The sequence below is a fragment of the Mesoplodon mirus genome (assembly GCF_964341445.2).
Source record: "Mesoplodon mirus genome assembly, chromosome: 4".
In the NCBI taxonomy this organism is placed as follows: Eukaryota; Metazoa; Chordata; class Mammalia; order Artiodactyla; family Ziphiidae; genus Mesoplodon; species Mesoplodon mirus.
Window position 1 is genome coordinate 121,641,902 of NC_138979.1, and position 26,928 is coordinate 121,668,829.

General features: G+C 36.9%; 1 protein-coding gene across 5 annotated transcripts in view; it reads right to left on the minus strand.

Moving 5' to 3' along the window:
* The window catches only part of HEATR5A (HEAT repeat containing 5A), a 117,693-nt gene that overhangs the window by 49,092 nt on the left and 41,673 nt on the right, over positions 1-26,928 (minus strand). For all 5 annotated transcript variants that reach the window (XM_082618589.1, XM_082618588.1, XM_082618587.1 and 2 more), the window contains 6 exons: positions 25,046-25,157; positions 19,910-20,062; positions 18,803-18,902; positions 6,110-6,219; positions 520-683; positions 124-299 (listed from right to left, as the gene is read on the minus strand). In XM_082618589.1, the coding sequence (XP_082474715.1) occupies positions 124-299; positions 520-683; positions 6,110-6,219; positions 18,803-18,902; positions 19,910-20,062; positions 25,046-25,157 (815 nt within the window). The remainder of the gene's footprint in view (positions 1-123; positions 300-519; positions 684-6,109; positions 6,220-18,802; positions 18,903-19,909; positions 20,063-25,045; positions 25,158-26,928) is intronic.

Consider the following 26,928-nt stretch of genomic DNA (forward strand, 5'->3'; position numbering starts at 1 on the left):
ATATTAATGAGAACTTCTGACAACAGCATTCTTACCCACCGGTTCTCTATTATGCATTCATTGAACCAATTACCAATCCTGAAATGTTATTTCAGGATAAGTGAACTACTGAAGATGGTTTACCTTTGAGCTTCTCCCACATGAGCACATACAACTCCAAAGAGCTTGACTGCAGAGCTAATAACTGATAGTGTTGGAGGTAAGGGCTTAGGCACCGAATCTCCCTCTACATCTTTCTTGTAAACAGAATAAGGGTCATACTCGAGACTTCCACAAGCAATACCATTACCAAGCAGGAGCTAAAAGAAAAAAAAATTACATATAAGGTTTTAAAACCACTGTTCAGGATTTTCCTGGAGGTCCAGTGGTTGGGACTCTATACTCCCACTGCAGGGGGCACGGGTTTGATCCCTGGTCGGGGAACTAGGATCCCACATGCCACAAGGCGTGCCCAAAAATAAAAATAAAACCACTGTTTACAGATTGAATCAACCCAGAGTTATTGAAAAATGACCATACCTGTTCTTCAATAAATCTATGGTCAGTATCTTGTAGCAAAGGACTTAATATTAGAAGATCATCCTGATGACAGAGGCGTGGAAGTAAAAATGCGGATGCTGCCACCTGTATATCAGGGGCAGTCAAGTCAGCAGCCAGCTCTCTGAGGACAGCACAAAGGTATCCTGTCGAATCAGAGAAAAAGGGCAATTAGCAATTTAGTAATAGCAGTTAACTGGTCCAAGAATGGGGTTAAAAAAGCCCAGGCTGAACTTTAATCTATCACAGCCAAAGCTAATATATCTCCTCCTTGAGGATGTCCTACCGATGAATGGCTCAACTATGTGTTGCTGGTCACAAGGATAAGAACAGACATCTCAAAGTATGTGTGTATGTATACTTTGTGATACTGAATAAATACTACACCCATTTTATTTAAATGACATAAAGCATAAAAACAGAATGAAAAAAGAGGAATAGATACAAAGGCAGGAAAAGAAGGCATAATAGTATGACACCCTAACACCCCACCACCCCAGCATATGACTGTCACTCATCCTAATCAGCTGGATTAACCTCCCAATCTACTATCTCACCATTCCCCATATTATTTTGAAGCAATTCCTGGAAAGCATATTGTTTCATCTATAAATATTTCATCGTGTATCACTAGAGTTAAGGACATTTTAAACAATCTCATTATCACAATTTCGTGTTTTAAAAATCACTGGGCTTCCCTGGTGGCGCAGTGGTTGAGAGTCCGCCTGCCGATGCAGGGGACACGGGTTCGTGCCCCAGTCCGGGAAGATCCCACATGCCGCGGAGTGGCTGGGCCCGTGAGCCATGGCCGCTGAGCCTGCGCGTCCGGAGCACAGGCTCCGCAACGGGAGAGGCCACAACAGTGAGAGGCCCGTGTACCGCAAAAAAAAAAAGAAAAAAAAATCACTAAACAGGGACTTCCTTAGGGGTCCAGTGCTTAAGTCTCCTCACTCCCAATGCAGGGGGCCTGGGTTTGATCCCTGGTCAGGAAACTAGATCCCATATCCCACAACTAAGAGCCCACACGCTGCGACGAAGATCCCACATGCCGCAATGAAGACCCGGTGTGGCCAAATAAATACAATGAATTAATTAAATAAATAAATAAAAATCACTAAACATCAAATACACATTCAGTGCTCAAATTGTCAATTGCTTCATTAATGCCTGTTTTTGTTTGCTTTTTATGTTTGAATCCAGACCTAAGTGAAGTCTACATGTTGTAGCTACCTATCTTGTCTCTTTCAATCTAAAGTCCTTCCCTCTACTTTTATTCCCCATAATTTATTTGAAGAAATAAGATTATTTGTTCTATAGGAGTTTTTATGGATTATAGCCCCCACGGTAATTCAATTTGTTCCTTTAATGTCTGCATTTTTTTGTAAATTGGAACCTGGATCTAGGGAGGATTCATCTTTTTTTTGGTTTGTTTGTATTCTGGGAGCCAACCTAGTTCATAGGCAGCACTGAGATTTTCCTTGAGACATGAGACAACGTATGGCTGTCTCTTTTATATATATGGTTGGAAAAACTGGTCCATTTATCACACTGACCTAAGTTACCATTTCAAAGATATTTATCCTACTTTCTGATGGATTTGCAATAGAAAATTTTATCCACCTAGAGCATAAATGACTTTTGCTAGCTTGTAACTTAAGTACTTTAGGAAAGAGTAAAAATCATCTTGGAGAAACATTCATTTTTGGTTTTAAGCAACACCATCAGAACGAAATGAAGACTTGACTGAGTCTACTTATTAGAAGTGACAGGATGAGTTAGGAAGGGCTCACCTCCCATTATTGTCTGTATTATTAGTAGTGGTAAGAGTAGTAACAACAAATATTTATTGAGGATGTAATATGTGTCAGTAAATGTCCCAAAAGCTTTAGATATAGTTTTCATAACCACCTCAGGAGGTCCATTTAGTACTGTTATTTTATTAGGTAAGGAAACAGGAACAGAGAGTTTGTTAATTGCCCAAGGTCACACAGCAGTTACATGGCAGAGTTTGACTGAAACACAGGCAGTCCAGGCTTCAGAACTTGAGCTTTTAACTATCATGCTCATTCATTCATTCAAACTGTGTTTAAGATGCTGTGTTTAATATAATATACAAAGATGTTATTATATATAATCCTCCCTTCAAGAAGATAGAAGGGTTTCCCTGGTGGCACAGTGGTTAAGAATCCACCTGCCAATGCAGGGGACATGGGTTCGATCCCTGGCCCGGGAAGATCCCACATGCCATGGAGCAACTAAGCCCGTGCGCCACAACTACTGAGCCTGCACTCTAGAGCCCACATGCCACAACTACTGAAGCCTGTGCTTAGTAGTTCAGGCCTAGAGCCTGTGCGCTGCAACAAGAGAAGCCACCAAAATGAGAAGCCTGCACACCACAACAAAGAGTAGCCCCGGCTCGCCGCAACTAGAGAAAGCCCGTGCACAGCAACGAAGACCCAACGCAACCAAAAAAAAAAAAAACCAAATAAATAAATTCATATATATAAAAAAAGAAGATATAAGATACTGGACACACACATGTTAACTATAAAATGAAGGTAGGAAGTACTAAGTTTCATGGAGGATGAAAAGAGAACTGCTGAGGTTAGAGAAAGGAGGGGTTACACAGGAATTGGGGACAGCAGACAGGGATAATAAAAACTTAATGAAGCAGACGAGAGTTGCTTAAAGGAATGTCTGTTAGTTTAATTACCAGTATACGATACTCAGAAAAATAATTTTGTTGGTAGTACAATACGCAAGGTATGTTTGGTACTACAGCTAAACGTGACAACAGTGGTAAATCTCCATTTCTCATTTAAAGTGACTGCTGGCCTAACTGTCCCTGAACAAAGTACTAAAAGATGATTCAATTTTAAAATGCAAATATGCCTTGTTGTAGAAATACATCACTTTCTGACGCTAATGAGGAGCCATTTTCAGTGTAGAGAAAATTAAAATACTTGAAAGGAGATCCATAACAAAACTAAGATAGGAAATAAAAATTAAGAACCCAATTTTTACTCCATAAGCTTCAGAAAATTAAGCAACTATCATGACAAAAGTCTGCTTTTGTTGGACACCCATGATGAAAAGTTATATAAATTCTTTTTTTTTTTTTCTGGCTGCGCCAGGTGGCTGGCAGGATCTCAGTTCCCTGAGCAGAAATCAAACCTGGGCCACTGCAGTGAAAGCCCAGAATCCTAACCACCAAGCCACCAGGGTACTCCCCAAAAGCTGTTACGGTGAGCAGGGGCTACTCTTCATGGCGGTGTGTGGGCTTCTCATTGCTGTGGCTTCTCTTGTTGCGGAGCATGGGCTCTAGGCATGCAGTCTCCAGCAGTTGTGGCACACAGGCTCAGTAGCTGCAACACATAGGCTTAGTTGCTCCGAGGCATGTGGGATCTTCCCAGACCAGGGCTCGAACCCATGTCCCCTGCATTGGCAGGCCGACTCTTAACCGCTGTGCCACCAGGGAAGTCCTGAGCTAAGTTATTTAAAATATCAGTGGATATTTTAAAGTTCTGATTGTTATGTACCCATACCCATTATATGAATCTATTAAATAGAATATCATTAAAAAAAAATCAGAAGTCCTTAAGGAAAAAATTCCTTAATTCTATTTCCAGAGTTGTACATATGGAAAAAAGAGAGACATAAAATGGCAAATTATTATTTTTGGCTGAAGGATAAAAATATTAATATATCCATATTTTCATTTTTCTATAAACTAGTTTCTTCTTTAATTCATGTTAGAAAAATAGATACACTTGAAAAAGACAAAGAGGGTAAATGTAGATTTTTTTTTTTTTTTGCTTTTGCGGCACGTGGGCCTCTCACTGTTGTGGCCTCTCCCGTTGTGGAGCACAGGCTCTGGACACACAGGCTCAGCGGCCATGGCTCATGGGCCTAGCCGCTCCGCGGCATGTGGGATCTTCCCGGACCGGGGCACGAACCCACGTCCCCTGCATCGGCAGGCGGACTCTCAACCACTGTGCCACCAGGGAAGCCCTAGATTTTCTTTTTTCAACAAGTTAGTTCATAGTAATTCCTGACTTCATCTCCCAGTGAACACTCTGGAACTGATTTAAAATCTATACACTAGTATATTCATTATTCCTTTAAGACTTCTGATTGCATTCCCAAACTCCAATTCTGAGAAAATAGTACAAGACTTTGTTTTTCTCTTTAAGTCCTTCAAGGGCAGACTTATCATTTATCAGAAGACACACTGTGGATTTTAAGTTGATATCCTAATATTCCTATATGTTTAATGAAGACTTCAAAAAATCAATTTTTTCATCTGTAGTTTGAGACAGACCTATCACTAAGCTTTGCCTATTTATTAAGTCTCTACTTATAAATGGATTGGCAGCACAGCATGAAACAGATCTATGTTATCTTGATTCTACTATTTATTGGATACATAAACTTGAATTGGTTTTTGTAAACTCTGTGCCTTTATCTGTCAAATGAGGAAAATGTAACTAACTCACTGTATTATCCTAAGATAAATGGGGTAATATATACAATTTCTAGTACAGCACCTGGCATACAGAAATGACTCTTGATACAGTTTCTGAGAAAGGGCAATGTATCCACTATTTTTCCAGAGAAGTAAATACAAAATTCTTATTTTATATCAAACATTTTGCTAGGTACATTTGTGAACCAGGAAGAGAGGTGGTAGGAACCATATCACTCACATAATGATAAAGGCCAAGACAGAAGTTACAAGTTAGTATCAATATCTTAAACTACTGTGGTATATACTATATTGCATTTATTTGCAGAATGAAGATATAAAACAATACAAGCAGTATTTTTACAAGAAATAGATTTGAAGAAACAATCGACTTAATATGGTTGGTTGAAAATTTAAAAAAAAATAGATGCTCCCATTAGAGACAACTTTAAGCTTTCACCTCTTAAAACAAGCATCTTAAGTTATTCAGTAGTAGTAGCAATGTATTTTCTTAAAACTGTATTTTAAATTTACAGGAAAAGTTTTAGAACTAATTGTAAAATGGGGGCAAGTTTATTTTACCAAATGCAGTATTCTAGTATTCCAAAGCCATCCTGGGCCTAATAAAAGCAAAACCTACATTATAAACTTAATAAAATCAATTATACCTTGGTATACTGTTCAAAATTAAACTTCTCTCTGGGCAGAGTTAAGAATTGAATAGTGGAAGGAAATGTATACAATAGATAACCACTCTAGAAGGAAACTAGGAGTGGCCAAATTTCTAATAGATTTGCATTATATATTCTGCAGAAAACCCTGGAGTAGAATCAAGACCAATCTTTGTGACTCATTCTCTCCCACACAGTGAAACTAGGGACTTTTTCTCAGAAGAGAGAACACAGCAAGAAATGAAGAAGTAGGTTTTTTTTTTTTAATGTATTTTATTTACTATAAAATCGTGAACACATGGGTTAAGACTGAACTCCCTAAACCTCCTAGAAACAAAGCACTAAATAATTGCCATATAATTCATTTGTTCAGGTATTACTTTCCAGGCACTGTGTTAGCCACAAACATTAAAACATTTTGGTGTAAGGCACATACCTTCATAGGTTTCAGGAGGTAATAAAATCAACAATTCATAAAGCCTCTGTCTATAAACTACTGATGATGTTTTCAAAGGACTTCCGTATGTTTTTAGTATTGAAGAAAGCCTTAAAGTAAAAGAAAAAACACATCTTAAGTGTGTAAGTTATACAACAACGTATAAATATTCAACATGTTGACATATAAAGTAGCTATATATAATTAGTGAACATTAGCGCTGCTTTTATTATTTTTTATAATGTGTGACTTTAAGGTAAAAGAGGAGTTATAAGCGTCACACATGAAAACTATTTTGCTTTTCTACACACTTCATAAAACTATATATTCAGCTAAGATTTCTAAGGCTGTATCTTATCTAGAAGCTGCAACTCTTACTAAACTCCAAAATTTACAACATTGCATTTGTGAAAAATAAAGTCTATTACATAGAAAAGGAACAGGCCAAAGAAACAAACAAATTGAAGACACAAATACCTAGAGAAAAATTCAAGTGTCTGTCAGAAACTTGATCTGGAATGTGATCACCAAATAAAAATGAATCATCAAAATACACAAAATCATAAAACAAATTCTCTTTTAATAAAGCACAAGCTAAGCCAATGTTTCCCTTAAAGTTCCAGTCATAAAATCTCTTAACACTTCCTGTCTTCACTCTCTTCTTTCACGTTCATGTACTTTTTAAAAATCTTCTATTCATTCTCACTATTGGTATTAAGACATCATTTTACTGATATTCATTCAACTAACAAATATTTATTAAAGGATTACTACTCTTTGCCAAGGTACCATGTTATCAACTGGTGTACAGTTTTCATCTCCTATAGCAATACAGAAATTGAATGGAATTACTTTTGTTGTGCCACTGGAATAAATCCACTATGCTGTCATGGAATGAGGTTTCCAGGTACTCTAAGAAATTCTGGCAATGTTTATTCATTTGTATTTTCTAGAAAAATACCGCTTGCTTTTACTCGTTTCTAGATGAAAAGAGAGTTATCTTTGACTTGTCATTTCACTAAAGAAAAAGTTGGTTCCATTTTTTATCTTTCAGGTTAGTAAACAACATTTATAAAACCTGGGTAGAAGTTTTTTAGTTATGAAAGTTAAGAATAAATCCACTGTAATTTTGTATTTCTCTAAAACAAGACTGGAAGAATTACAGCTGACATATGAAAACTATTTAAATCATATTGACAAGACATTAAGAAATTACAAATTATATTCTTAAAAATCCTGCAACATTCATTTAGTTTTAATACAACAGAATTTAGTCTAGAGGGTTGTTTGCATGTGTGTGTTTAAAGAAAGTAAGATGTATACAACAAAATAAGAATTTAGGAAAGCATTCCTAGGGGTTTCTGCTTCTATAAGTAGGGCAGATTAGAGTCTCTGAAGGGCCTTCCACTATAAATACACTTAAATCCTGGATAAAAGATAATTAGCATTGCTAGACTTGAAGAAAGGGACTTTTCCAAGGCTTAACTCCCACCCCACCAAACAAACAAACATAAAATGCATGAAACAAAGCATGAGCTAAAATCAGAGTGGGAACACCAATACCAATACCAACAAAAGAACTTCAATTGAGCTTGTGCCCCTGGCAAAGTAGTGCTGATAAATGCGATCTCCTAAAGGTAGTTTAAATGGTCCCAGGTCCTGGCAGAGGCAAAGGCCTATTGAATTAAACCCAGCTAAAGAGAAAATTAGTGAACTGGAAGAGACAGCAGAATAAATCACCCAGAAAACAGCAGAAAGAAAAGGAAAAAAAAATATTAGAAAAAGATTAAGAGACATGGAAGACAATACAAAAAGACTGAAAATTTGTTTTAATCACAGCTCCAGAAGGAAAGTTTAACAAGAACAGAAAACAGGCAATATTTGAAGAGATAACAGCCACTTTTCCAGAACTCCTGAAAGACATGAATCCAACAAAATATACAGCAAATCGGATAAAGAAATTCACAAACTTCCAGTTTAAAGCAGAAATTGTGAGATTCAATTTTTTTTTTTTTGCGGTACACGGGCCTCTCACTGTTGTGACCTCTCCCACTGCAGAGCACAGGCTCCCGGCGCACAGGCTCAGCGGCCATGGCTCACGGGCCCAGCCGCTCCGCGGCATGTGGGATCCTCCCAGACCGGGGCACGAACCCGTGTCCCCTGCATCGGCAGGCGAACTCTCAACCACTGCGCCACCAGGGAAGCCCGAGATTCAATTTTTAAGAACTCCAATTATATGCAGTTTATGATACACCTAAAAACACAGTGACGGGCTTCCCTGGTGGCGCAGTGGTTGAGAGTCCGCCTGCCGATGCAGGGGACACGGGTTCGTGCCCCGATCCCGGAAGATCCCACATGCCGCGGAGCGGCTGGGCCCGCGAGCCATGGCCGCGGAGCCTGTGTGTCCGGAGCCTGTGCTCCGCAACGGGAGAGGCCACAGCAGTGAGAGGCCCGCGTACAGCAAAAAAAAAAAAAAAAAAAAAAACACAGTGACATGGAAAAAGACGTACCACACATATAATACTGTAAACATTAGACTTTAATCAAAAAGTATTACTAAGGATGAAGAGAGTTATTGTATAATAATAAAAGATTCAACTCATCGGGAAGATATAACTACTTTCTCAAAATATGAAAAAAGAAACATAAAACTTTGGAGAAAAACTGATAAACCCAATATCACAGTGGAGGAGTTTAACACATCACTCTCAATTATTGATAGGTTAAACAGAGAAAAGGTTAATGAAAATAGATGGAACAATGTGACTAAAAGAACAACATTTGCATAGAGCAAGTCTCAACAAATTTAAAAGGACACGTAACATACAGATCATATTCACTAAGTACAATGCAATTACGTTCACAATCAGTAACAAAACTGCAAGCTAAAAACTGTTGCATACATTCAGAAACTTAAAAACATACTTTTGAACAACTTCAAAGAAATTATAATGAAATTTTAAAACACATAAAATGGAAAAAATAGAAATAATACATTTCAATACTTGTAGAATTCAGCAACTGGACCCTTACAGGGAAAATTATGGCCTTAGCTTATATTAAAAGAATTAAAAGAAATTCAGTGAGCTAAGCATTCAAATTAAGCTGTCAGAAGAAGAACAAGAATTTAAGAAAATGGGAATAATAACAAGCAATAATTAATGAAATAGAAAACAAGTTCAAGTTTCGTTCACAATGGCGGAGTAGAAGGACGTGTGCTCACCCCCTCTTGTGAGAGCACCGGAATCACAACTAACTGCTGAACAGTCATCGACAGGAAGACACTGGAACTCACCAAAAAAAGATATCCCACATCCAAAGGCAAAGGAGAAGCCGCATGAGATGGTAGGAGGGCACACTCACAATAAAATCAAATCCCATAACCGCTGGGTGGATGACTCACAAACTGGAGAACAATTATACCAGAAGTCCACCCATGGGAGCGAAGGTTCTGAGCCCCACACCAGGCTTCCCAACCTGGGATCTGGCAACGGGAGGAGGAATTCCCAGAGAATCAGACTTTGAAGGCTAGCAGGATTTGACTGCAGAACTTCGACAGGACCGGAGGAAACAGAGACTCCACTCTTGGAGGGCACACACAAAGTGGAGTGCACATCAGGACTCAGGGGGAAGGAGCAGTGACCCCACAGGAGACTGAACCAGACCTACCTGCTAGTGTTGGAGGGTCTTCTGCAGAGGCAGGGGGTGGCTGTGGCTCACTGAGGGAACAAGAACACTGGCAGCAGAAGTTCTGGGAAGTACTCCCTGGCATGAAGCCTCCCAGAGTCCGCCATTAGCCCTAGCAAAGAGCATGTAGCCTCCAGTGCCGGGTCACCTCAGGCCAAACAACCAACAGGGAGGGAACGCAGTCCCACCCATCAGCAGACAAGCCGATTAAAGTTTTGCTGAGCTCTACCCACCACCAGTTCCTCCCATCAGGAAGCTTGCACAAGTCTCTTAGATAGTCTCATCCACCAGAGGGCAGAGAGCAGAAGGAAGAAGAACTACAATCCTGCTGCCTGTGGGACCAAAACCACATTCACAGAAAGACAGAGAAAATGAAAAGGCAGAGGACTATGTACCAGATGAAGGAACAAGATAAAACCCCAGAAAAACAAATAAATGACGTGGAGATAGGCAACCTTCCAGAAAAAAATTTCAGAATAATGATAGTGAAGATGATCCAGGACCTCGGAAAAAGAATGGAGGCAAATATCGAGAAGATGCAAGAAATGTTTAACAAAGACCTAGAACAATTAAAGAACAAACACCTAGAGGAATTAAAGAACAAACAAACAGAGATAAACAATACAATAAATGAAATGAAAAATACACGAGAAGAAATCAATAGCAGAATAACTGAGGCAGAAGAAAGGATAAGTGACTGGAAGACAGAATGGTGGAATTCACTGCCATGGAACAGAATAAAGAAACAAGAATGACAAGAAATGAAGACAGGCTAAGAGACCTCTGGGACAACATTAAACACAACAACATTCACATTATAGGGGTCCCAGAAGAAGAAGACAGAGAGAAAGAACCCAAGAAAATATTTGGAGAGATTAAACTTCCCCAACATGGGAAAGGAAATAGCCACCCAAGGCCAGGAAGCACAGAGAGTCCCATACAGGATAAACCCAAGGAGAAACATGCTGAAACACACAGTAATCAAATTGACAAAAATTAAAGACAAAGAAAAATTACTGAAAGCAACAAGGGAAAAATGACAAATAACATACAAAGGAACTCCCATAAGGTTAACAGCTGATTTCTCAGCAGAAACTCTCCAAGCCAGAGGGAGTGGCATGGTATATTAAAAGTGATGAAAGGGAAGAACCTACAACCAAGATTACTCTACCCGGCAGGGATCTCATTCAGATTAAACGGAGAAATCAAAAGGTTTACAGACAAGCAAAAGCTAACAGAATTCAGCACCACCAACCCAGCTCTACAACAAATGCTAAAGGAACTTCTCTAAGTGGGAAACACAAGAGAAGAAAAGGACCTACAAAAACAAACCCAAAACAATTAAGAAAATGGTAATAAGAACATACATATCAATAATTACCTTAAATATGAATGGATTAAATGCCCCAACCAAAAGACATAGGCTTGCTGAATGGATACAAAAACAAGAGCCATATATATGCTGTATACAAGAGACCCACTTCAGACCTAGGGACACATACAGACTGAAAAAGTGAGGGGATGGAAAAAGATATTCCATGCAAATGGAAATCAAATGAAAGCTGGAGTAGCAATATTCATATCAGATAAGGTAGACTTTAAAATAATCTTACAAGAGACAAGGAAGGACACTACATAATGATCAAGCGATCAATTTAAGAAGAAGACGTAACAATTATAAATATATATGCACCCAGGGGCTTCCCTGGTGGTGCAGTGGTTAAGAATCTTCCTGCCAATGCAGGGGACATGGGTTTGAGCCCTGGTCTGGGAAAATCGCACATGCCACGGAGCAACTAAGCCAGTGTGCCACAACTACTGAGCCTGCGCCCTAGAGCCCGTGAGCCACAACTACTGAAGCCCACATGCTCAGAGCCCATGCTCCGCAACAAGAGAAGCCACTGTAATGAGAAGTCCACACACTACAATGAAGAGTAGCCCCTGCTCGCCGCAACTAAAGCCTGAGCACAGCTATGAAGACCCAATGCAGCCAAAAAATAAAATAAATTAATTAAAAATAAGTAAATAAATAAATAAATATGCACCCAACACAGGAGCACATCACTACATAAGGCAAATGATAACAGCTATAAAACAGGAAATCAACAAAAACACAATAATAGTGGGGGATGTTAACACCTCACTTAAACCAATAGAAAGATCATCCAAACATAAAATTAATAAGAAACACAACCTTTAAATGACACAACAGACCAGACAGATTTAACTAACATTTATAGGACATTCCATCTGAAAATAGCAGATTACACTTTCTTCTCAAGTGCACATGGAACATTCTTCAGGACAGATCACATGCTGGGTCACAAATCAAGCCTCAGTAAATTTAAGAAAACTGAAATCATATCAAGTATCCTTTCCAAACACAAAGCTATGAGATTAGAAATAAATTACAGGGAAAAAAACATAAAAAACAAACACATGAAGGCTAAACAATATGTTACTAAATAACCAAGACATCACTGAAGAAACCAAAGAGGAAATTTAAAAATACCTAGAGACAAAAGACAATGAAAACATGATGATCCAAAACTTACGTGATGCAGCAAAAGCAGTTCTAAGAGAGAATTTTATAGCAGTACAATCCTACCTCAAGCAACAAGAAAAATCTCAAATAAACAATCTAAACTTACACCTAAAGGAACTAGAGAAAGAAGAACAAACAAAACCCAAAGTTAGCAGAAGGAAAGAAATCATAAAGATCAGAGCAGAAATAAATGAAATAGAAACAAAGAAAACAATAGCGAAGATCAAGAAAACTAAAAGTTGTTTTTTTGAGAAGATTAACAAAATTGATAAACCTTTAGCCAGACTCATCAAGAAAAAGAAGGAGAAGACTCAAATCAACAGAATGAGAAATGAAAAAGGAGAAGTTACAACAGACACTGCAGAAATACAAAGCATCCTAAGAGACTACTACCAGCAACTCTTTGCCAATAAAATGGACAACCTGGAAGAAATGGATAAATTCACAGAAAGGTATAACCTTTCAAGACTGAACCAGGAAGAAATAGAAAATATGAACAGACCAATCACAAGCAATGAAGTTGAAACTGTGATTAAAAATCATCCAACAAACAAGAGTCCAGGACCAGATGGCTTCACAGGTGAATTCTATCAAACATTTAGAGAAAATCTCACACCCATCCTTCTCAAACTCTTCCAAAAATTGTAGAGGCGGGAACACTCCTAAAGTCATTCTACGAGGCCACCATCACCCTGATACTAAAACCAGACAGAGATACTATAAAAAAAGAGAATTACAGACCAATATCACTGATGAATACACATGCAAAAATCCTCAACAAAATACTAGCAAACTGAATCCAACAACACATTAAAAGGATCATACACCATGATCAAGTGGGATTTATCCTGGGATGCAAGGATTCTTCAATATATGCAAATCAATCAATGTGATACACCATATTAACAAATTGCAGAATAAAAACCATACGATCATCTCAATAGATGCAGAAAAAGCTTTTGACAAAATTCAACACCCATTTATGATTAAAAACTCTCCAGAAAGTGGGCATAGAGGGGACCTACCTCAACACAATAAAGGCCTTATATGACAAACCCACAGTGAACATTGTTCTCAGTGGTGAAAAAATGAAAGCATTTCCTCTAAGATCAGGAACAAGACAAAGATCCACTATTATTCAACATAGCCTTGGAAGTTTTAGCCATGGCAATCAGAGAAGAAAAACAAATAAAAGGAATCCAAATTGGAAAAGAAGAAGTAAAACTGTCAGTGTTTGCAGACGACATGATACTATACATAGAAAATTAGCCTAAAGATGCCACCAGAAAACTACTAGAGCTAGTCAATTAGTTTGGTAACATAACAGGATGCAAAACTGATGCACAGAAATCTCTTGCATTCCTATACACTAATAACAAAAAATCAGAAAGAGAAATCAAGGAAACACTCCCATTTACCACTGCAACAAAAAGAATAAAATACCTAGGAATAAACCTACCTAAAGAGGCAAAAGACCTGTATGTGGAAAACTGTAAGACACTGATGAAAGAAATCGAAGATGATACAAACAGATGGAGAGATATACCATGTTTGTGGATTGGAAGAATCAATATTGTGAAAATGACTATACTACCCAAAGCAGTCTACAGATTCAATGCAATCCTTATCATATTACCAATGGCATTTTTTACAGAACTAGAACATAAAATCTTAAAATCTGTATGGAGACACAAAAGATCTCAAATAGCCAAAGCAAATTTGAGGGGAAAAAAACAGAGCTGGAGGAATCAGACTCACGGACTTCAGACTATACTACAAAGCTACAGAAATCAAGACAATATGGTGCTGGCACAAAAACAGAAATATAGATCATCGGAACAGGATAGAAAGCCCAGAGATAAACCCATGCACCTATGGTCAACTAATCTATGACAAAGGAGGCAAGGATATACAATGGAGAAAAGACAGTCTCTTCAATAAGTGGTGCTGGGAAAACTGGACAGCTACATGTAAAAGAATGAAATTAGAACACTCCCTAACACCATACACAAAAATAAACTCAAAATGGATTGAAGACCTAAATGTGAGACCAGACACTATAAAACACTATAAAACTCTCAGAGGAAAACATAGGAAGAATACTCTTTGACATAAATCACAGCAAGATCTTTTTTGACCCACCATCTAGAGTAATGGAAATAAAAACAAAAATAAACAAATGGGACCTAATGAAATTTAAAAGCTTTTGCACAGCAAAGGAAACTATAAACAAGACCAAAAGACAACCATCAGAATGGGAGAAAATATTTGCAAACAAAACAATGGACAAAGGATTAATCTCCAAAATATATAAAAGCTCATGCAGCTCAATATGAAAAAAACAAACAACCCAGTCAAAAAATGGGCAGAAAACCGAAGTGGACATTTCTCCAAAGAAGACATACAGGTGGCCAAGAGGCACATCACTAATTATTAGAGAAATGCAAATCAAAGCTACAATGAGCTATCACCTCACACCAGTCAGAGTGGCCATCATCAAAAAACCTACAAACAATAAATGCTGGAGAGGGTGTGGAGAAAAGGGAACCCTCTTGTACTGTTGGTGGGAATGTAAATTGATATAGCCACTATGGAGAACAGTATGGAGGTTCCTTAAAAAACTAAAAATAGAATTACCATATGACCCAGCAACCCTACTACTGGGTATATACCCAGAGAAAAGCATAATTCAAAAAGACACATGCAGCCCAGTGTTCATTGCAGCACTATTTACAACAGCCAGGTCATGGAGCAACCTAAATGCCTGTTGACAGACGAATGGATAAAGAAGATGTGGTATATATATATACAATGGAATATCAGCCATAAAAAGGAACGAAATTGGGTCACTTATAGAGACGTGGATGGACCTAGAGACTGTCATGCAGAGTGAAGTAAATCAGAAAGAGAAAAACAAATATTGTATATTAACGCATGTATGTAGAACTAGAAAAATGGTACAGATGAACCGGTTTGCAAGGCAGAAATAGAGACACAGACGTAGAGAACAAATGTATCAGCAAAAGGGGGGAAAGCCAGGGGTGGGGGATCTTGGTGGGGGTGTTGGTGGGATGAATTGGGAGACTGGGATTGACATATATACAGTAATATATATAAAATGGATGACTAATAAAACCTGCTGTATAAAAAAAAATTAAATTAAAAAAAAACCAAGTTCAACATAAGCAAAGTTATTCTTTGTACAGGTTAATAAAACAGTTAAACCTCTCATGAGATGGATCAGGAAAAACAAAAGAGAAGGCATATTGAAAACTAATCAGGAATGGATGAAGGGACATTATAGATATAGCAGAGATTAAGATGATAAGAGAACATTAAGAAAAATTTCATGCCAAAAAAGGTGAAGATGAAGATGCAATGGAAAAATTCCTGGAAAAAATCTAACAAACAAGCAAATCAAACCCGCAAACCAGACCTCAAAAAGTTAAAGCAATTAAGGAAATGAAATATGTAGTTAAAAAAAAATTTCCCACAAAGAAAACAGCCGGTCCAGACTGTTTTACAGACAGGTGGTTTCATGTGACACATTATTCCAATCTCCTAAAAGCTCCTCCACAGAACTTGATGAAACATTCACCTACCTCATTCCATGAGGCTAGTATAACTGATGAAAACCTGAGGAGGGCATCCAAGAAAGAAAATTATAGGGCAGTCTCACTGATGAATATACGTGGAGAAATCCAAACATAAGCAAACCAAATCCAGAAGTTTACAAAAAAAGATAATTATTTCCAAGCTCAGTTTGTCCCACGAATGCAACCAAGTAAAAAATTAGTCAATAAAATTTTTTACATTTAAGTTTTCAGATTAAACCACTTTATAAAACATCAAAACTCATTCACAATAAAAAATCAAACCAAACAAACAAAAAACCAAACCAAAACAAAATGTGGATAACTATGAAGAGGATACTTTCTTAATCTGATAAAGAGCATCTACTAAAAAGCCTGTATCAAGCATCATTCTTATTCGTGAAACATGAGAAACATTCCCTTTCACAAGCCACTTCTCTTCAGTTTTAAGTGGTAGTCATCTAGTTAGCACGTTAAGGGGAGAGAGAGAATACAAATGAATATATGAGTAAATATCATAAAGGGAGAAATCCTAAAGAATCTACAAACAAATGCTTGATATAGGAAAATTTAGTAAGGTGGCTGGATATAAAATCAATTACATTTTTTAATACAATAGCAATAAAGAGATTATACACACACACACACACACACATACACACCCATTCCCACATACTTATTTAGTAACTGCAAAGAAAAATATGAAGTATCTAGCTAGGAATAGATTTTTTTAAAGACATAAGACTTTTACATAGAAAAACTTTTATACTTTGTAAACAACCTCAACAACAGGAGAGGGATCATGTTTATGGGTATTATAGAAGTAACAATTATCTTCAAGTTTATCTATAGATTCAATTTAACTTTAATTAAAATTTCAACAAGAGACAATCAATTGCCAAAAAGGGCCAAATTATGCCTAAAGATGAATAAGGCCAAAAACTTTACTCTAACAGACACTAAAATTTATTATAAAGACAATGTGGTATGGGCACAGAAATGGGCAAACACACAAATGGAATACAATAGAGAGCACAGAAACAGACTATGTCTATATGGCAATATAATACACAACAAAGGTGAATAGCAGTCACCAGAGAGAGGAAACTTGGATTTCTTTAGTAAAGTATGGGACAATTTGTTATCCATATTAAAAGAGGAAATGAAATTGGAACCCTACCTCACTACAAACATAAAAATAAATTCCAGATAGATTAATGACTTAAATGTGAAGGACAAAAACCTTAAACATTTTAGAGAGAAATAAAAGAAAGTATCTTTGTAACCCTGAAGAAAGATTTTTTAAATCAAAAGACAGAAAGTACTAACCAAGAAGTAAAAGATTGATAAATTTGACATTTAAATTAAGAATGTCTGTGGGGCCTGGGTTCAATCCCTGGTTGGGGAACTAAGATCCTGCAAGCCGTGTGGCACAGCCAAAAAAAAAAAAAAGCATGTCTATTAATCAAAACACAATGTTACCTAAAAATAGGTAAAGATATGCATGAATTGTGATTTCACAGAAGGGAAATAGTGAGGCACAATAAACATATAGAATGGCACTTAAAACATCAGGAACCAGATATATAAGGTAAGATCATAACAAGATACCAATTTACACCCACTGCATTAATCAGAGTTGATGTCTGAGTAAGTGTTGGTGAAGAAGTGGACTGAAGGGTACTCCCATATACTATTGATATATATATGCAAAAATTTTGGAAAATAGTTTGGATATTTCATTGACAGGAGGGTAAACTGCTGTACATTCACACAATTAAATATTATACAGCAACCAAAAAGAATGAACAAGCTGACACATAGAGGAAGTTTAGAAATACCATGTTGAGTAAAACAAGTCTCAGAAACACTGTGATACCATTTGCCTGATCAAAACCAAGCAAAACTAAACAAGGTACTGTTTAGGGAAACATGTATATGTGATACACTTTTTTAAAATGCAAGAGAATGACAACTTTAAAATTCAGGATAGTGATTACCTCTAAACTAAGGCAGAAAGAACGGTATTAGAGAGGAGCACACATATAACTTCAATAGTATCAGTGTTCTTGTCCAGGGATAGCTAAATCCGGCCCATTGCCTGTTTTTGTAAATAAAGTTTTACTGGAACACATTCATTCATTTACAGATTAGCTATGATTGCTTTTAAGCTACAGCAGAATTGAGTAGGTACAAAAGAGACTGTCTGGGCCAAAAAGCCTAAAATATTTACTCTCTGGCCCTTTACAGCAAACCTTCATTAACCTCTGTGCTAGTTGTGCTGAATTCACAGGGTTTCACTTTATTGTGACACTTCATAAGCCATAATCTTAACTGTATTTTTCTGTATACATAAAATGTCATATCATTAAATACTTTTTGGAAAGACTTTCTCTAAACTGTACATTTTATTAACTGGGAAATTATAAGTGACCAGGACATAAACTGGATTTTTTTAAAAATGTAAGTCAAATGTATGAAAATATAAACAACGGAAACCTGAAACTGTTAACAAGTATCTGGTTCTTAAGAACACAGAATGGCACTAACAAACCAATAAAACGCATACCTGAAAAGGTTAACAGGCTTAATATTTAATTTCTTGGTTAAATCTGACTGTATGGAAGATACATTATCCACCAAATAACTTTCCTTCCCTTTTAATATGTACTTTTCTTTCAAGATCCTAGCCTAAAAAAAAAAAAAAAAAATCACATAACTAAATGTTTGCCTTCCTCTGCAAATGGAAAATCATTCACCAACCACAGAAACTTGGCATTATTAAGGTACTTAATAAGATACTACATAACTAGAGGGTAACTGATTGCTATTAAAATTTTTTATCAAGTCTAAATAGCGGATCCTTACAGAGTTAGCAAATCCACAGCGCAAGGAAGTGGTGGAAGAAGATGCTGAATTACTTCCTCAGTAAGGAGATCACCACAGTGGGAAACAAAGCTCTTGATAGCTGAAAAACAGAACAGACTTTTACTTAGCAGAGTGTAATGAACCATGAAGAAAGCATTCAATTATGGTAAAGCATTTGTATTTTTGTTAGAGGAATAAAGAAATGTGCTAAAACCAAAAAAATTCTTGAAACTCTAGTAAAATAAAAGGAAACTAGTGTCTTCTACCTCCAATCAAACTAAAAAAACAAAACAAAACAACAACAGAAAAACTCCCAAACTTCCTAGAATTACTAAAAGAGACCAACAACCAAATTAACAAAATGTTGCTTTCCTGGGATTTTACTCAGCCCTTGAGCTCAGAAGTAGCAGCTTAGACCCTCAAGTTTGCCAGTTCTACACTAGTTCTAAAGAACCAGGCTGACTTTTAAGTCAGCATGTTAGGCTTTATAGATGTTACCTGAAACACACAAGTTTTTATAAGGAGTTATTTCATATGTAGAACAAAGTGAATATTTAAAAGTTAGATTCAGTTTCAAGGAAGCACTGATTTTGGTTTTGTTTGTTTATTCATGGTATTTTTACTCCTAAAAAAGATGGTTTTTAAGAAAACGTGCTTCAAAAAAAAATCAGTGCTTCCATGTCTTTTCAGGGAACCCACATCTCCTTAAGCTCAAATTTTCATGGTGGATGCTATTTTTTTAATGGTCTATGTGTTGTAGAAGGGTATAACTTTCACATATAAAAAACTAAATGGAAACCATACTTAGTCAATGCTAATTAAATTCAACCCTAGAGGAATGAATGCCTACTTAACACAAAGCAATCTTAACATTTCTCAACTGATCGCATTATAATAAAACATGCAATCCTAAGGATAAGGACATGTAAATTTGGTTTATTATATCATACTTCTGTTATAATCACCAACTAATCAATTATGTTCAATAAAAAAAATTCCCAGAAGCAGATTTTTCCCCCAAACTTAAATAAAACATACAAGTATATGTAAAGTTAAGGGATGGAAAACGCCAGAGGAAAAGGAGAGAAAAGGCTAAACTCAACCTACCACAGAGAGCACCAGCTCGTCCTTCCAAGGTTACCTGCCATGTAAATGAATCTCCACGGCTCTTTTCTGTTTCTAGATCTTTCGGAGACACTGGAAAGACACACTTCCACAACAGCAGAACTCGAGCAAGGTGATGACTGACAAACGCAGGACCTGTAATTTATTCAACTTGTCTTGTAAAAGAACCCAAAGTGGTTACTCTTTAAAACCCTTCCCTCTTAAAGTAAACATATTTTAATCTACTACTGCTGGACTACTTTGTCCCTCTGGTTCCAGTGAATGTACTACTGATCAATGACTATCTGAAGGCACTAGAGTACAGAGAGGAAAAACAAGGAACTAACAGTAAAGTCTGGGCTCTGGTGTCCTCTCTCCTACTACTGCTGTGACCTCTTTGAGCCTCAATTTCTTTTAACCATAAAATGAAGCCAGAACTACCTGCAAAGGTTTGTCCTTTGCTTATCTCCAAAGGTTTGTCCAGATCCAAACAACAGAGTGTACTTTAAAGTAGCCTGAAAAACTAATGTACTATGTAAATGCCAGGTACTATTGTTCGTAACAAATAACATTGTATCCTGAAAGTAATTCTAACTTTTGATAGCAACTTTGTTCCAGGCCAAAAATCAGATGTGATATGTCTAAATGGAACTTTTTTTTTTTAATATTTCAAAGCAACATTTAAGAACTGAATACACAAACCCAGTAATGAAAGGCAATGTACTGTACAATGATAGCTTTTTATAGTTGTCCTTTGGTACCTGTGGGGGATTGGTTCTAGGATCGCCCCCCCCCCCCGCCAGATACCAAAATTCAAGGATACTTAAGTCCCTTATATAAAGTGGCATAGTACAATCTGTCCTCTATATCCGTGGATTTGGAACCCACGGATACAGAGAGCTAACTGTAAGTATTTGATAGCATGCAGCATTATCAGTTAAGAAAAGAGAACTACGACATATAAAAACCCAAACGCACAGCTTCTCTCCCCAAGTAATATTCTTTAAAATTCTGGTGTTATCTTGAAATTCTCTTGTAGGTACTCCCTACTTCTTATTCCCATGTTCTGCTGACTGCATGCTTTTCTTCTGCAGTATAGCAGCACAGCATAGAACTGTACTGGGCTCTGAAGGAGATCACCTAGGTTAACATTCTGGCTCCATCCACTTACTAGCTGTTTAAACTTGGATAAGTCACTTAATCATTTTGTGCCTCAATTTCCTACCTATAAATGGGGATAACAACAGTATTTACCTCATGTGACAGTTTCTGAGGCTTATATGAGTTTATATAGAACAGTGCACCCATGATAAGAATTTATATATCTGACATTATGTAGTTATCATTCAAAACTTGTCTTATTTGCATATGAAGAGGTGACAGCATAATGGCAAAATGAAAGGACAACAGCAAGCTAATCATTATTTTTTTAAGCATGCAATTTAGTACATTAACAAAATAATTTCTTCATTTTTCTTCTGACTTGCTTTTTAGGAAGAGGCCCTAGGCTAATCCCTACAGCAAAATAAACCTAATTCACTCTTGCTCACTACTTTCTTCGATGAAGTAGTAATAAAAACATCCTAGAATTGGGATAAAATAAGGAAATTGGAGTAAGGCAATTAAGAATAAGTGACTGTAAGAGGTTTCACATGCACATACAGGCATACTCATATAATGGGCTGTGGAAATAGAGAAAATTCTGAATGCAAAATTTAGTCAGATACCAAAAAACAAAGTAAGGATGAAGTCACTGGGAATACCCACAGTTGACAAAAGTTCCATAAATATTTGCCATTGTACCCTTAAGATACCTCTCTAACTCAGGAGTGAACAGTGTAGCATCACTTCCCAGAGAGGTAACAAGATAATTTATTTCAGAAACATATGTAAACTAAGTTACTAAAAATGATTGTAGTAATTACAAAGTTAAAAAAATAAACAAAAGTAAGTTCATTCACGCCAAGAATAATGTTGGATCTAACAAAAACCAAACACACATTGTAGATACCTGCAAGTGAATCAAAGGTGTTGTATGTGGCATCAGATAAATTGGGAAGTATAGCAAAAAGGGGTTAAAAATGTTGGAGTTCACATTTGAGGAATGGACTTAAATGTGGTCTATATGAGTTTACATTAGTTCAGAACAGTGAATTTGTTAAAAATAATAATGAAAATTGTAAATGGGGAAGGAAATGCTGAAAATGCAAAACATGTGTTAAAACTGCCAGGCAAAAATTAATAAAGCACTCAGACCATCATCTAAATTCCATTTCCCACAAAATATAATCAGAGCTCCTTGGAGAACTGACTGGTCGCAAGCTGAGGCAGAAATTATTATTTTAAAAAAAATACATAGGGGCTTCCCTGGTGGCGCAGTGGTTGAGAGTCCGCCTGCTGATGCAGGGGACATGGGTTCATGCCCCAGTCTGGGAAGATCCCACATGCCGCAGAGTGGCTGGGCCCGTGAGCCATGGCCGCTGAGCCTGTGTGTCCGGAGCCTGTGCTCCATGATGGGAGAGGCCACAACAGTGAGAGGCCCGCGTACCACAAAACAAAACAAAAAAAATATATATATATATATACATAACTTTAATCACAGTTAAATATATACAACTATGCCAATCTCCTAGGTGCCTTCTGACCTGGGTCCTCTCTGATCCCCTCCCCCTAACATCCCACTCCTTGGAAGTAAGTCATTTCTAGAATTTTGTATCTAACTGCCCCTCATTCTAAGGCAGAAATTATGATGTAAAAGCTGGGACATCTTGTCATGCCAAAAATAAAGATGTTATCCAAGAACACTAGTTTCATATGAACCAACTACTAGGGGCTCCCAATGACTAAAGATGAAACAATTTGAAGATCAAAGAATAATGACTGCAATGTTGTTGGTGGGAATGTAAATTGGTGCAGCCACTATGGAGAACAGTATGGAGGGTCCTCAAAAAACTAAAAATAGAACTACCATATGACCCAGCAATCCCACTACTGGGCATATACCCTGAGAAAACCATAATTCAAAAAGACACATGCAGCCCAGTGTTTATTGCAGCACTATTTACAATAGCCAGGACATGGAAACAACCTAAGTGCCCACTGACAGATGAATGGATAAAGAAGATGTGGCACATATACACAATGAAATATTACTCAGCCATAAAAAGAAATGAAATTGAGTTATTTGTAGTGAGATGGATGGACCTAGAGTCTGTCATACAGAGTGAAGTTAAGTCAGAAAGAGAAAGTATGCTAACACAGGGGCAGGACAGGAATAAAGATGCAGATATAGAGAATGGACTTGAGGACACGGGGAGGGGGAAGGGTAAGCTGGGACGAAGTGAGAAAGTAGCACTGACATATACACACTACCAAATGTAAAATAGATAGCTAGTGGGAAGCAGCCACATAGCACAGGGAGATCAGCTCCATGCTCTGTGACCACCTAGAGGGGTGGGATAGGGAGGGTGGGAGGGAGATGCAAGAGGGAGGGGATATGGGGATATATGTATACGTATAGCTGATTCACTTTGTTATACAGCAGAAACTAACATAACATTGTAAAGCAATTATACTCCAATAAAGATGTCAAAAAAAATAATGACTGCATTCAATTGAAACATATAAACATAGAAAAATCTATGAGTTTATAAAGATATCTAAAAGCAAAACCTCACTGATACCCTTTGAAAATTACTAGCAACCAGTAACACATTCTAAAAATTGATAATAAAGTGGAAGAATCATGCATTAAGAAAAAAAAGCCCAAGAAAACAGCAAATTAAATAAAACATCAACTTAATTTTTATTCCTTTTTGGTATGTTGAATATGAATGTGCATTAAAACATGATGTACTAATCTCTTTTACAAAGGAGAAAGGATCTCTTGTAGTCTTCTTCCAATGGGATTACCCTGTTTTGAAAGCTTTTGTTCATTAAAATATTGCCATTTATTAAGTAGTTTATCTTCCCCTTTAATTAACCAAGAATATCAGTACAGCAGGCATGAAACACCTAGCCAGAAGCAAATAAAATCTTGACCACATTATTCCCATCACATTGTGAAATCATGATCTATGCCAGGGGCCAACAAACATTTTCTATTAAGGCCCATGCAGTAAACATTTTTGGCTTTGAAAGCCATACTGTCTCTATTGCAGTTACTCAATTCTGCCACTGCAGTGCCTAAAGGCTATAGACAATATGTAAAGAAGTGATTATAGTTGTACTCTAATAAAAAGTTTGTTTATGCACACTGAAAACTGACTATCATATATTTCTCATGAATCACAAAATATCCTTTTTGTTTTTAAACTATTAAAAACATAAAAACCATTCTTAGCTCACAGGCTGTATAAAACAGGTGGCAAGCCAGATTTGGCCCATAGGTTGAACTCAGATCTAGTCCAATAAATCTCTTTAATCATCTCAAAAACATTACTTAAAGTGGCTCTTCATTTATGATTATTTTAATTAAGCTCCTTTTAGATCAAATTAGTTCAGAGGTGTCAAAATGATTTATTGGTCAAATCCATCTAGTTTCATATCTTAGCAGTAAACCACACAACTATACAAAGAGACTTAAACTATAGCTTTAATAAAGTAATAAAATAGAGTTTTAAAGTTACAGGATGTAAATATAATAGTCATGATCATAAAATAATTACTGATTTTTAATAAATGTAATTTAAACGTGCCTTATCCCTGTCAATGTAACTACCTTATTAGTGTCACCAATTCTCAGAACAGCTACAGAATTGGATTCATGGGCTATTGCATATTCTCTTGCCTATCCTTATATTGTAGAAAATTTTTTTTCTGAAGGTAGATGGGAATGATTTTGGGAAAAGCCAGACTCATTCAGAGTTAAGCGTGAAAGTTGATCAAATTGGCTTATCCTACTTAAGGCTCATAAATTGGTCTTGAAGAGAATTTCAAATAAGGACATCTGAAAACATTCTGAGGATTGGAGTAAATAAGTATATGGCTTCCTAAGGTGACTGCTAGGAGAAAAATGTTTATGTGGATATTTAAATTCTGGTATATATTAAGTTAGTCTTGTCAAATCATACATTAGAATATTTATGCTCAGAAAACACCAAGCAGTCTGTAGTTATGTAAACCCTCCACAAGACTTACCTAAGGTCATCAGGGCAGCAATCAACAACCATCCAGCTTGTGTGCGCTGAGTTGAAAGGCGACTGTTTTGAGCAGCAGAACATAGCAAATCCTCTGCTAATGTCATAATAATCTATTGACGTATAGAAGAACAAGGTAAAAAAAATGTATATCAGTTTATAGGTTACTGGACAAATGACAGCAACTAATTATAACAATCTCTTGAAAAATTAACTCTTACACATAATAAATGTCCACGATAAAAGACCGTCATTCACGTAGACTATATTATAGGACAATGTCGTACATGAAACTAAAAAAAGTAACTTTTCAAGGATAAATTATAGGTTGTATAATAAGTATACAATAGGTATATTAGGTTGTACACAGCAACCCTATAATTCTTTGTGGAGTATATGTGACAACATTGTACAACTGTTCAAGTTTCGCTGTATAAAATTTGAACTTACTTTTAGTTTTAAGCCACCATCTTCACAGATCTGTAATTACCAGAGGAAGTTTCATTACAGGACTCTCTCCTTTTAAAATTCTGCACACTACTTTGATACCTGAGTGGCTGATAATAGTCTTTCCCGAGGCAATATACTATATAACCACAGTTAAAAGTACTCAATAATCGCACAATGAAGTAGCTTCACAGTAAAGGGGGATTAATTAAAATGTTATATTTTAGAAGTCTAAGAAATAGTTCTAAAACAACACAGAGGAAAAACTAGATATTTCACCTTTATGGATAATGCATGCTTATGGAGTGCAAATGCTGACAGGCATCTAACATGTCTAAGAAAACATCTCTGTAACCAATCACCTCTAGAACAGCAGCAAATATTGTGAGTTGGCACATACCCCTTCTAAAGAGGAAGGCTAGCATATTTTTTTTTCTTTATAACAAATTTAATCAGTTATACATATACATATGTTCCCATATCCCCTCCCTTTTGCGTCTCCCTCCCACCCTCCCTACCCCACCCCTCCAGGCGGTCACAAAGCACCGAGCTGATCTCCCTGTGCTATGCGGCTGCTTCCCACTAGCTATCTACCTTACGTTTGGTAGTGTATATATGTCCATGCCGCTCTTTCACTTTGTCACAGCTTACCCTTCCCCCTCCCCATATCCTCAAGTCCATTCTCTAGTAGGTCTGTGTCTTTATTCCTGTCTTACCCCTATGTTCTTCATGACATTTTTTTTTCTTAAATTCCATATATATGTGTCAGCATACAGTATTTGCCTTTCTCTTTCTGACTTACTTCACTCTGTATGACAGACTCTAGGTCCATCCACCTCATTACAAATAGCTCAATTTCATTTCTTTTTATGGCTGAGTAATATTCCATTGTATATATGTGCCACATCTTCTTTACCCATTCATCCGATGATGGACACTTAGGTTGTTTCCATCTCCGGGCTATTGTAAATAGGGCTGCTATGAACATTTTGGTACATGTCTCTTTTTGAATTATGGTTTTCTCAGGGTATATGCCCAGTAGTGGGATTGCTGGGTCATATGGTAGTTCTATTTGTAGTTTTTTAAGGAACCTCCATACCGTTCTCCATAGTGGCTGTACCAATTCACATTCCCACCAGCAGTGCAAGAGTGTTCCTTTTTTTCCACACCCTCTCCAGCATTTATTGTTTCTAGATTTTTTGATGATGGCCATTCTGACCGGTGTGAGATGATATCTCACTGTAGTTTTGAATTGCATTTCTCTAATGATTAATGATGTTGAGCATTCTTTCATGTGTTTGTTGGCAATCTGTATATCTTCTTTGGAGAAATGTCTGTTTAGGTCTTCTGCCCATTTTTGGATTGGGTTATTTGTTTTTTTGTTATTGAGCTGCATGGGCTGCTTGTAAATTTTGGAGATTAATCCTTTGTCAGTTG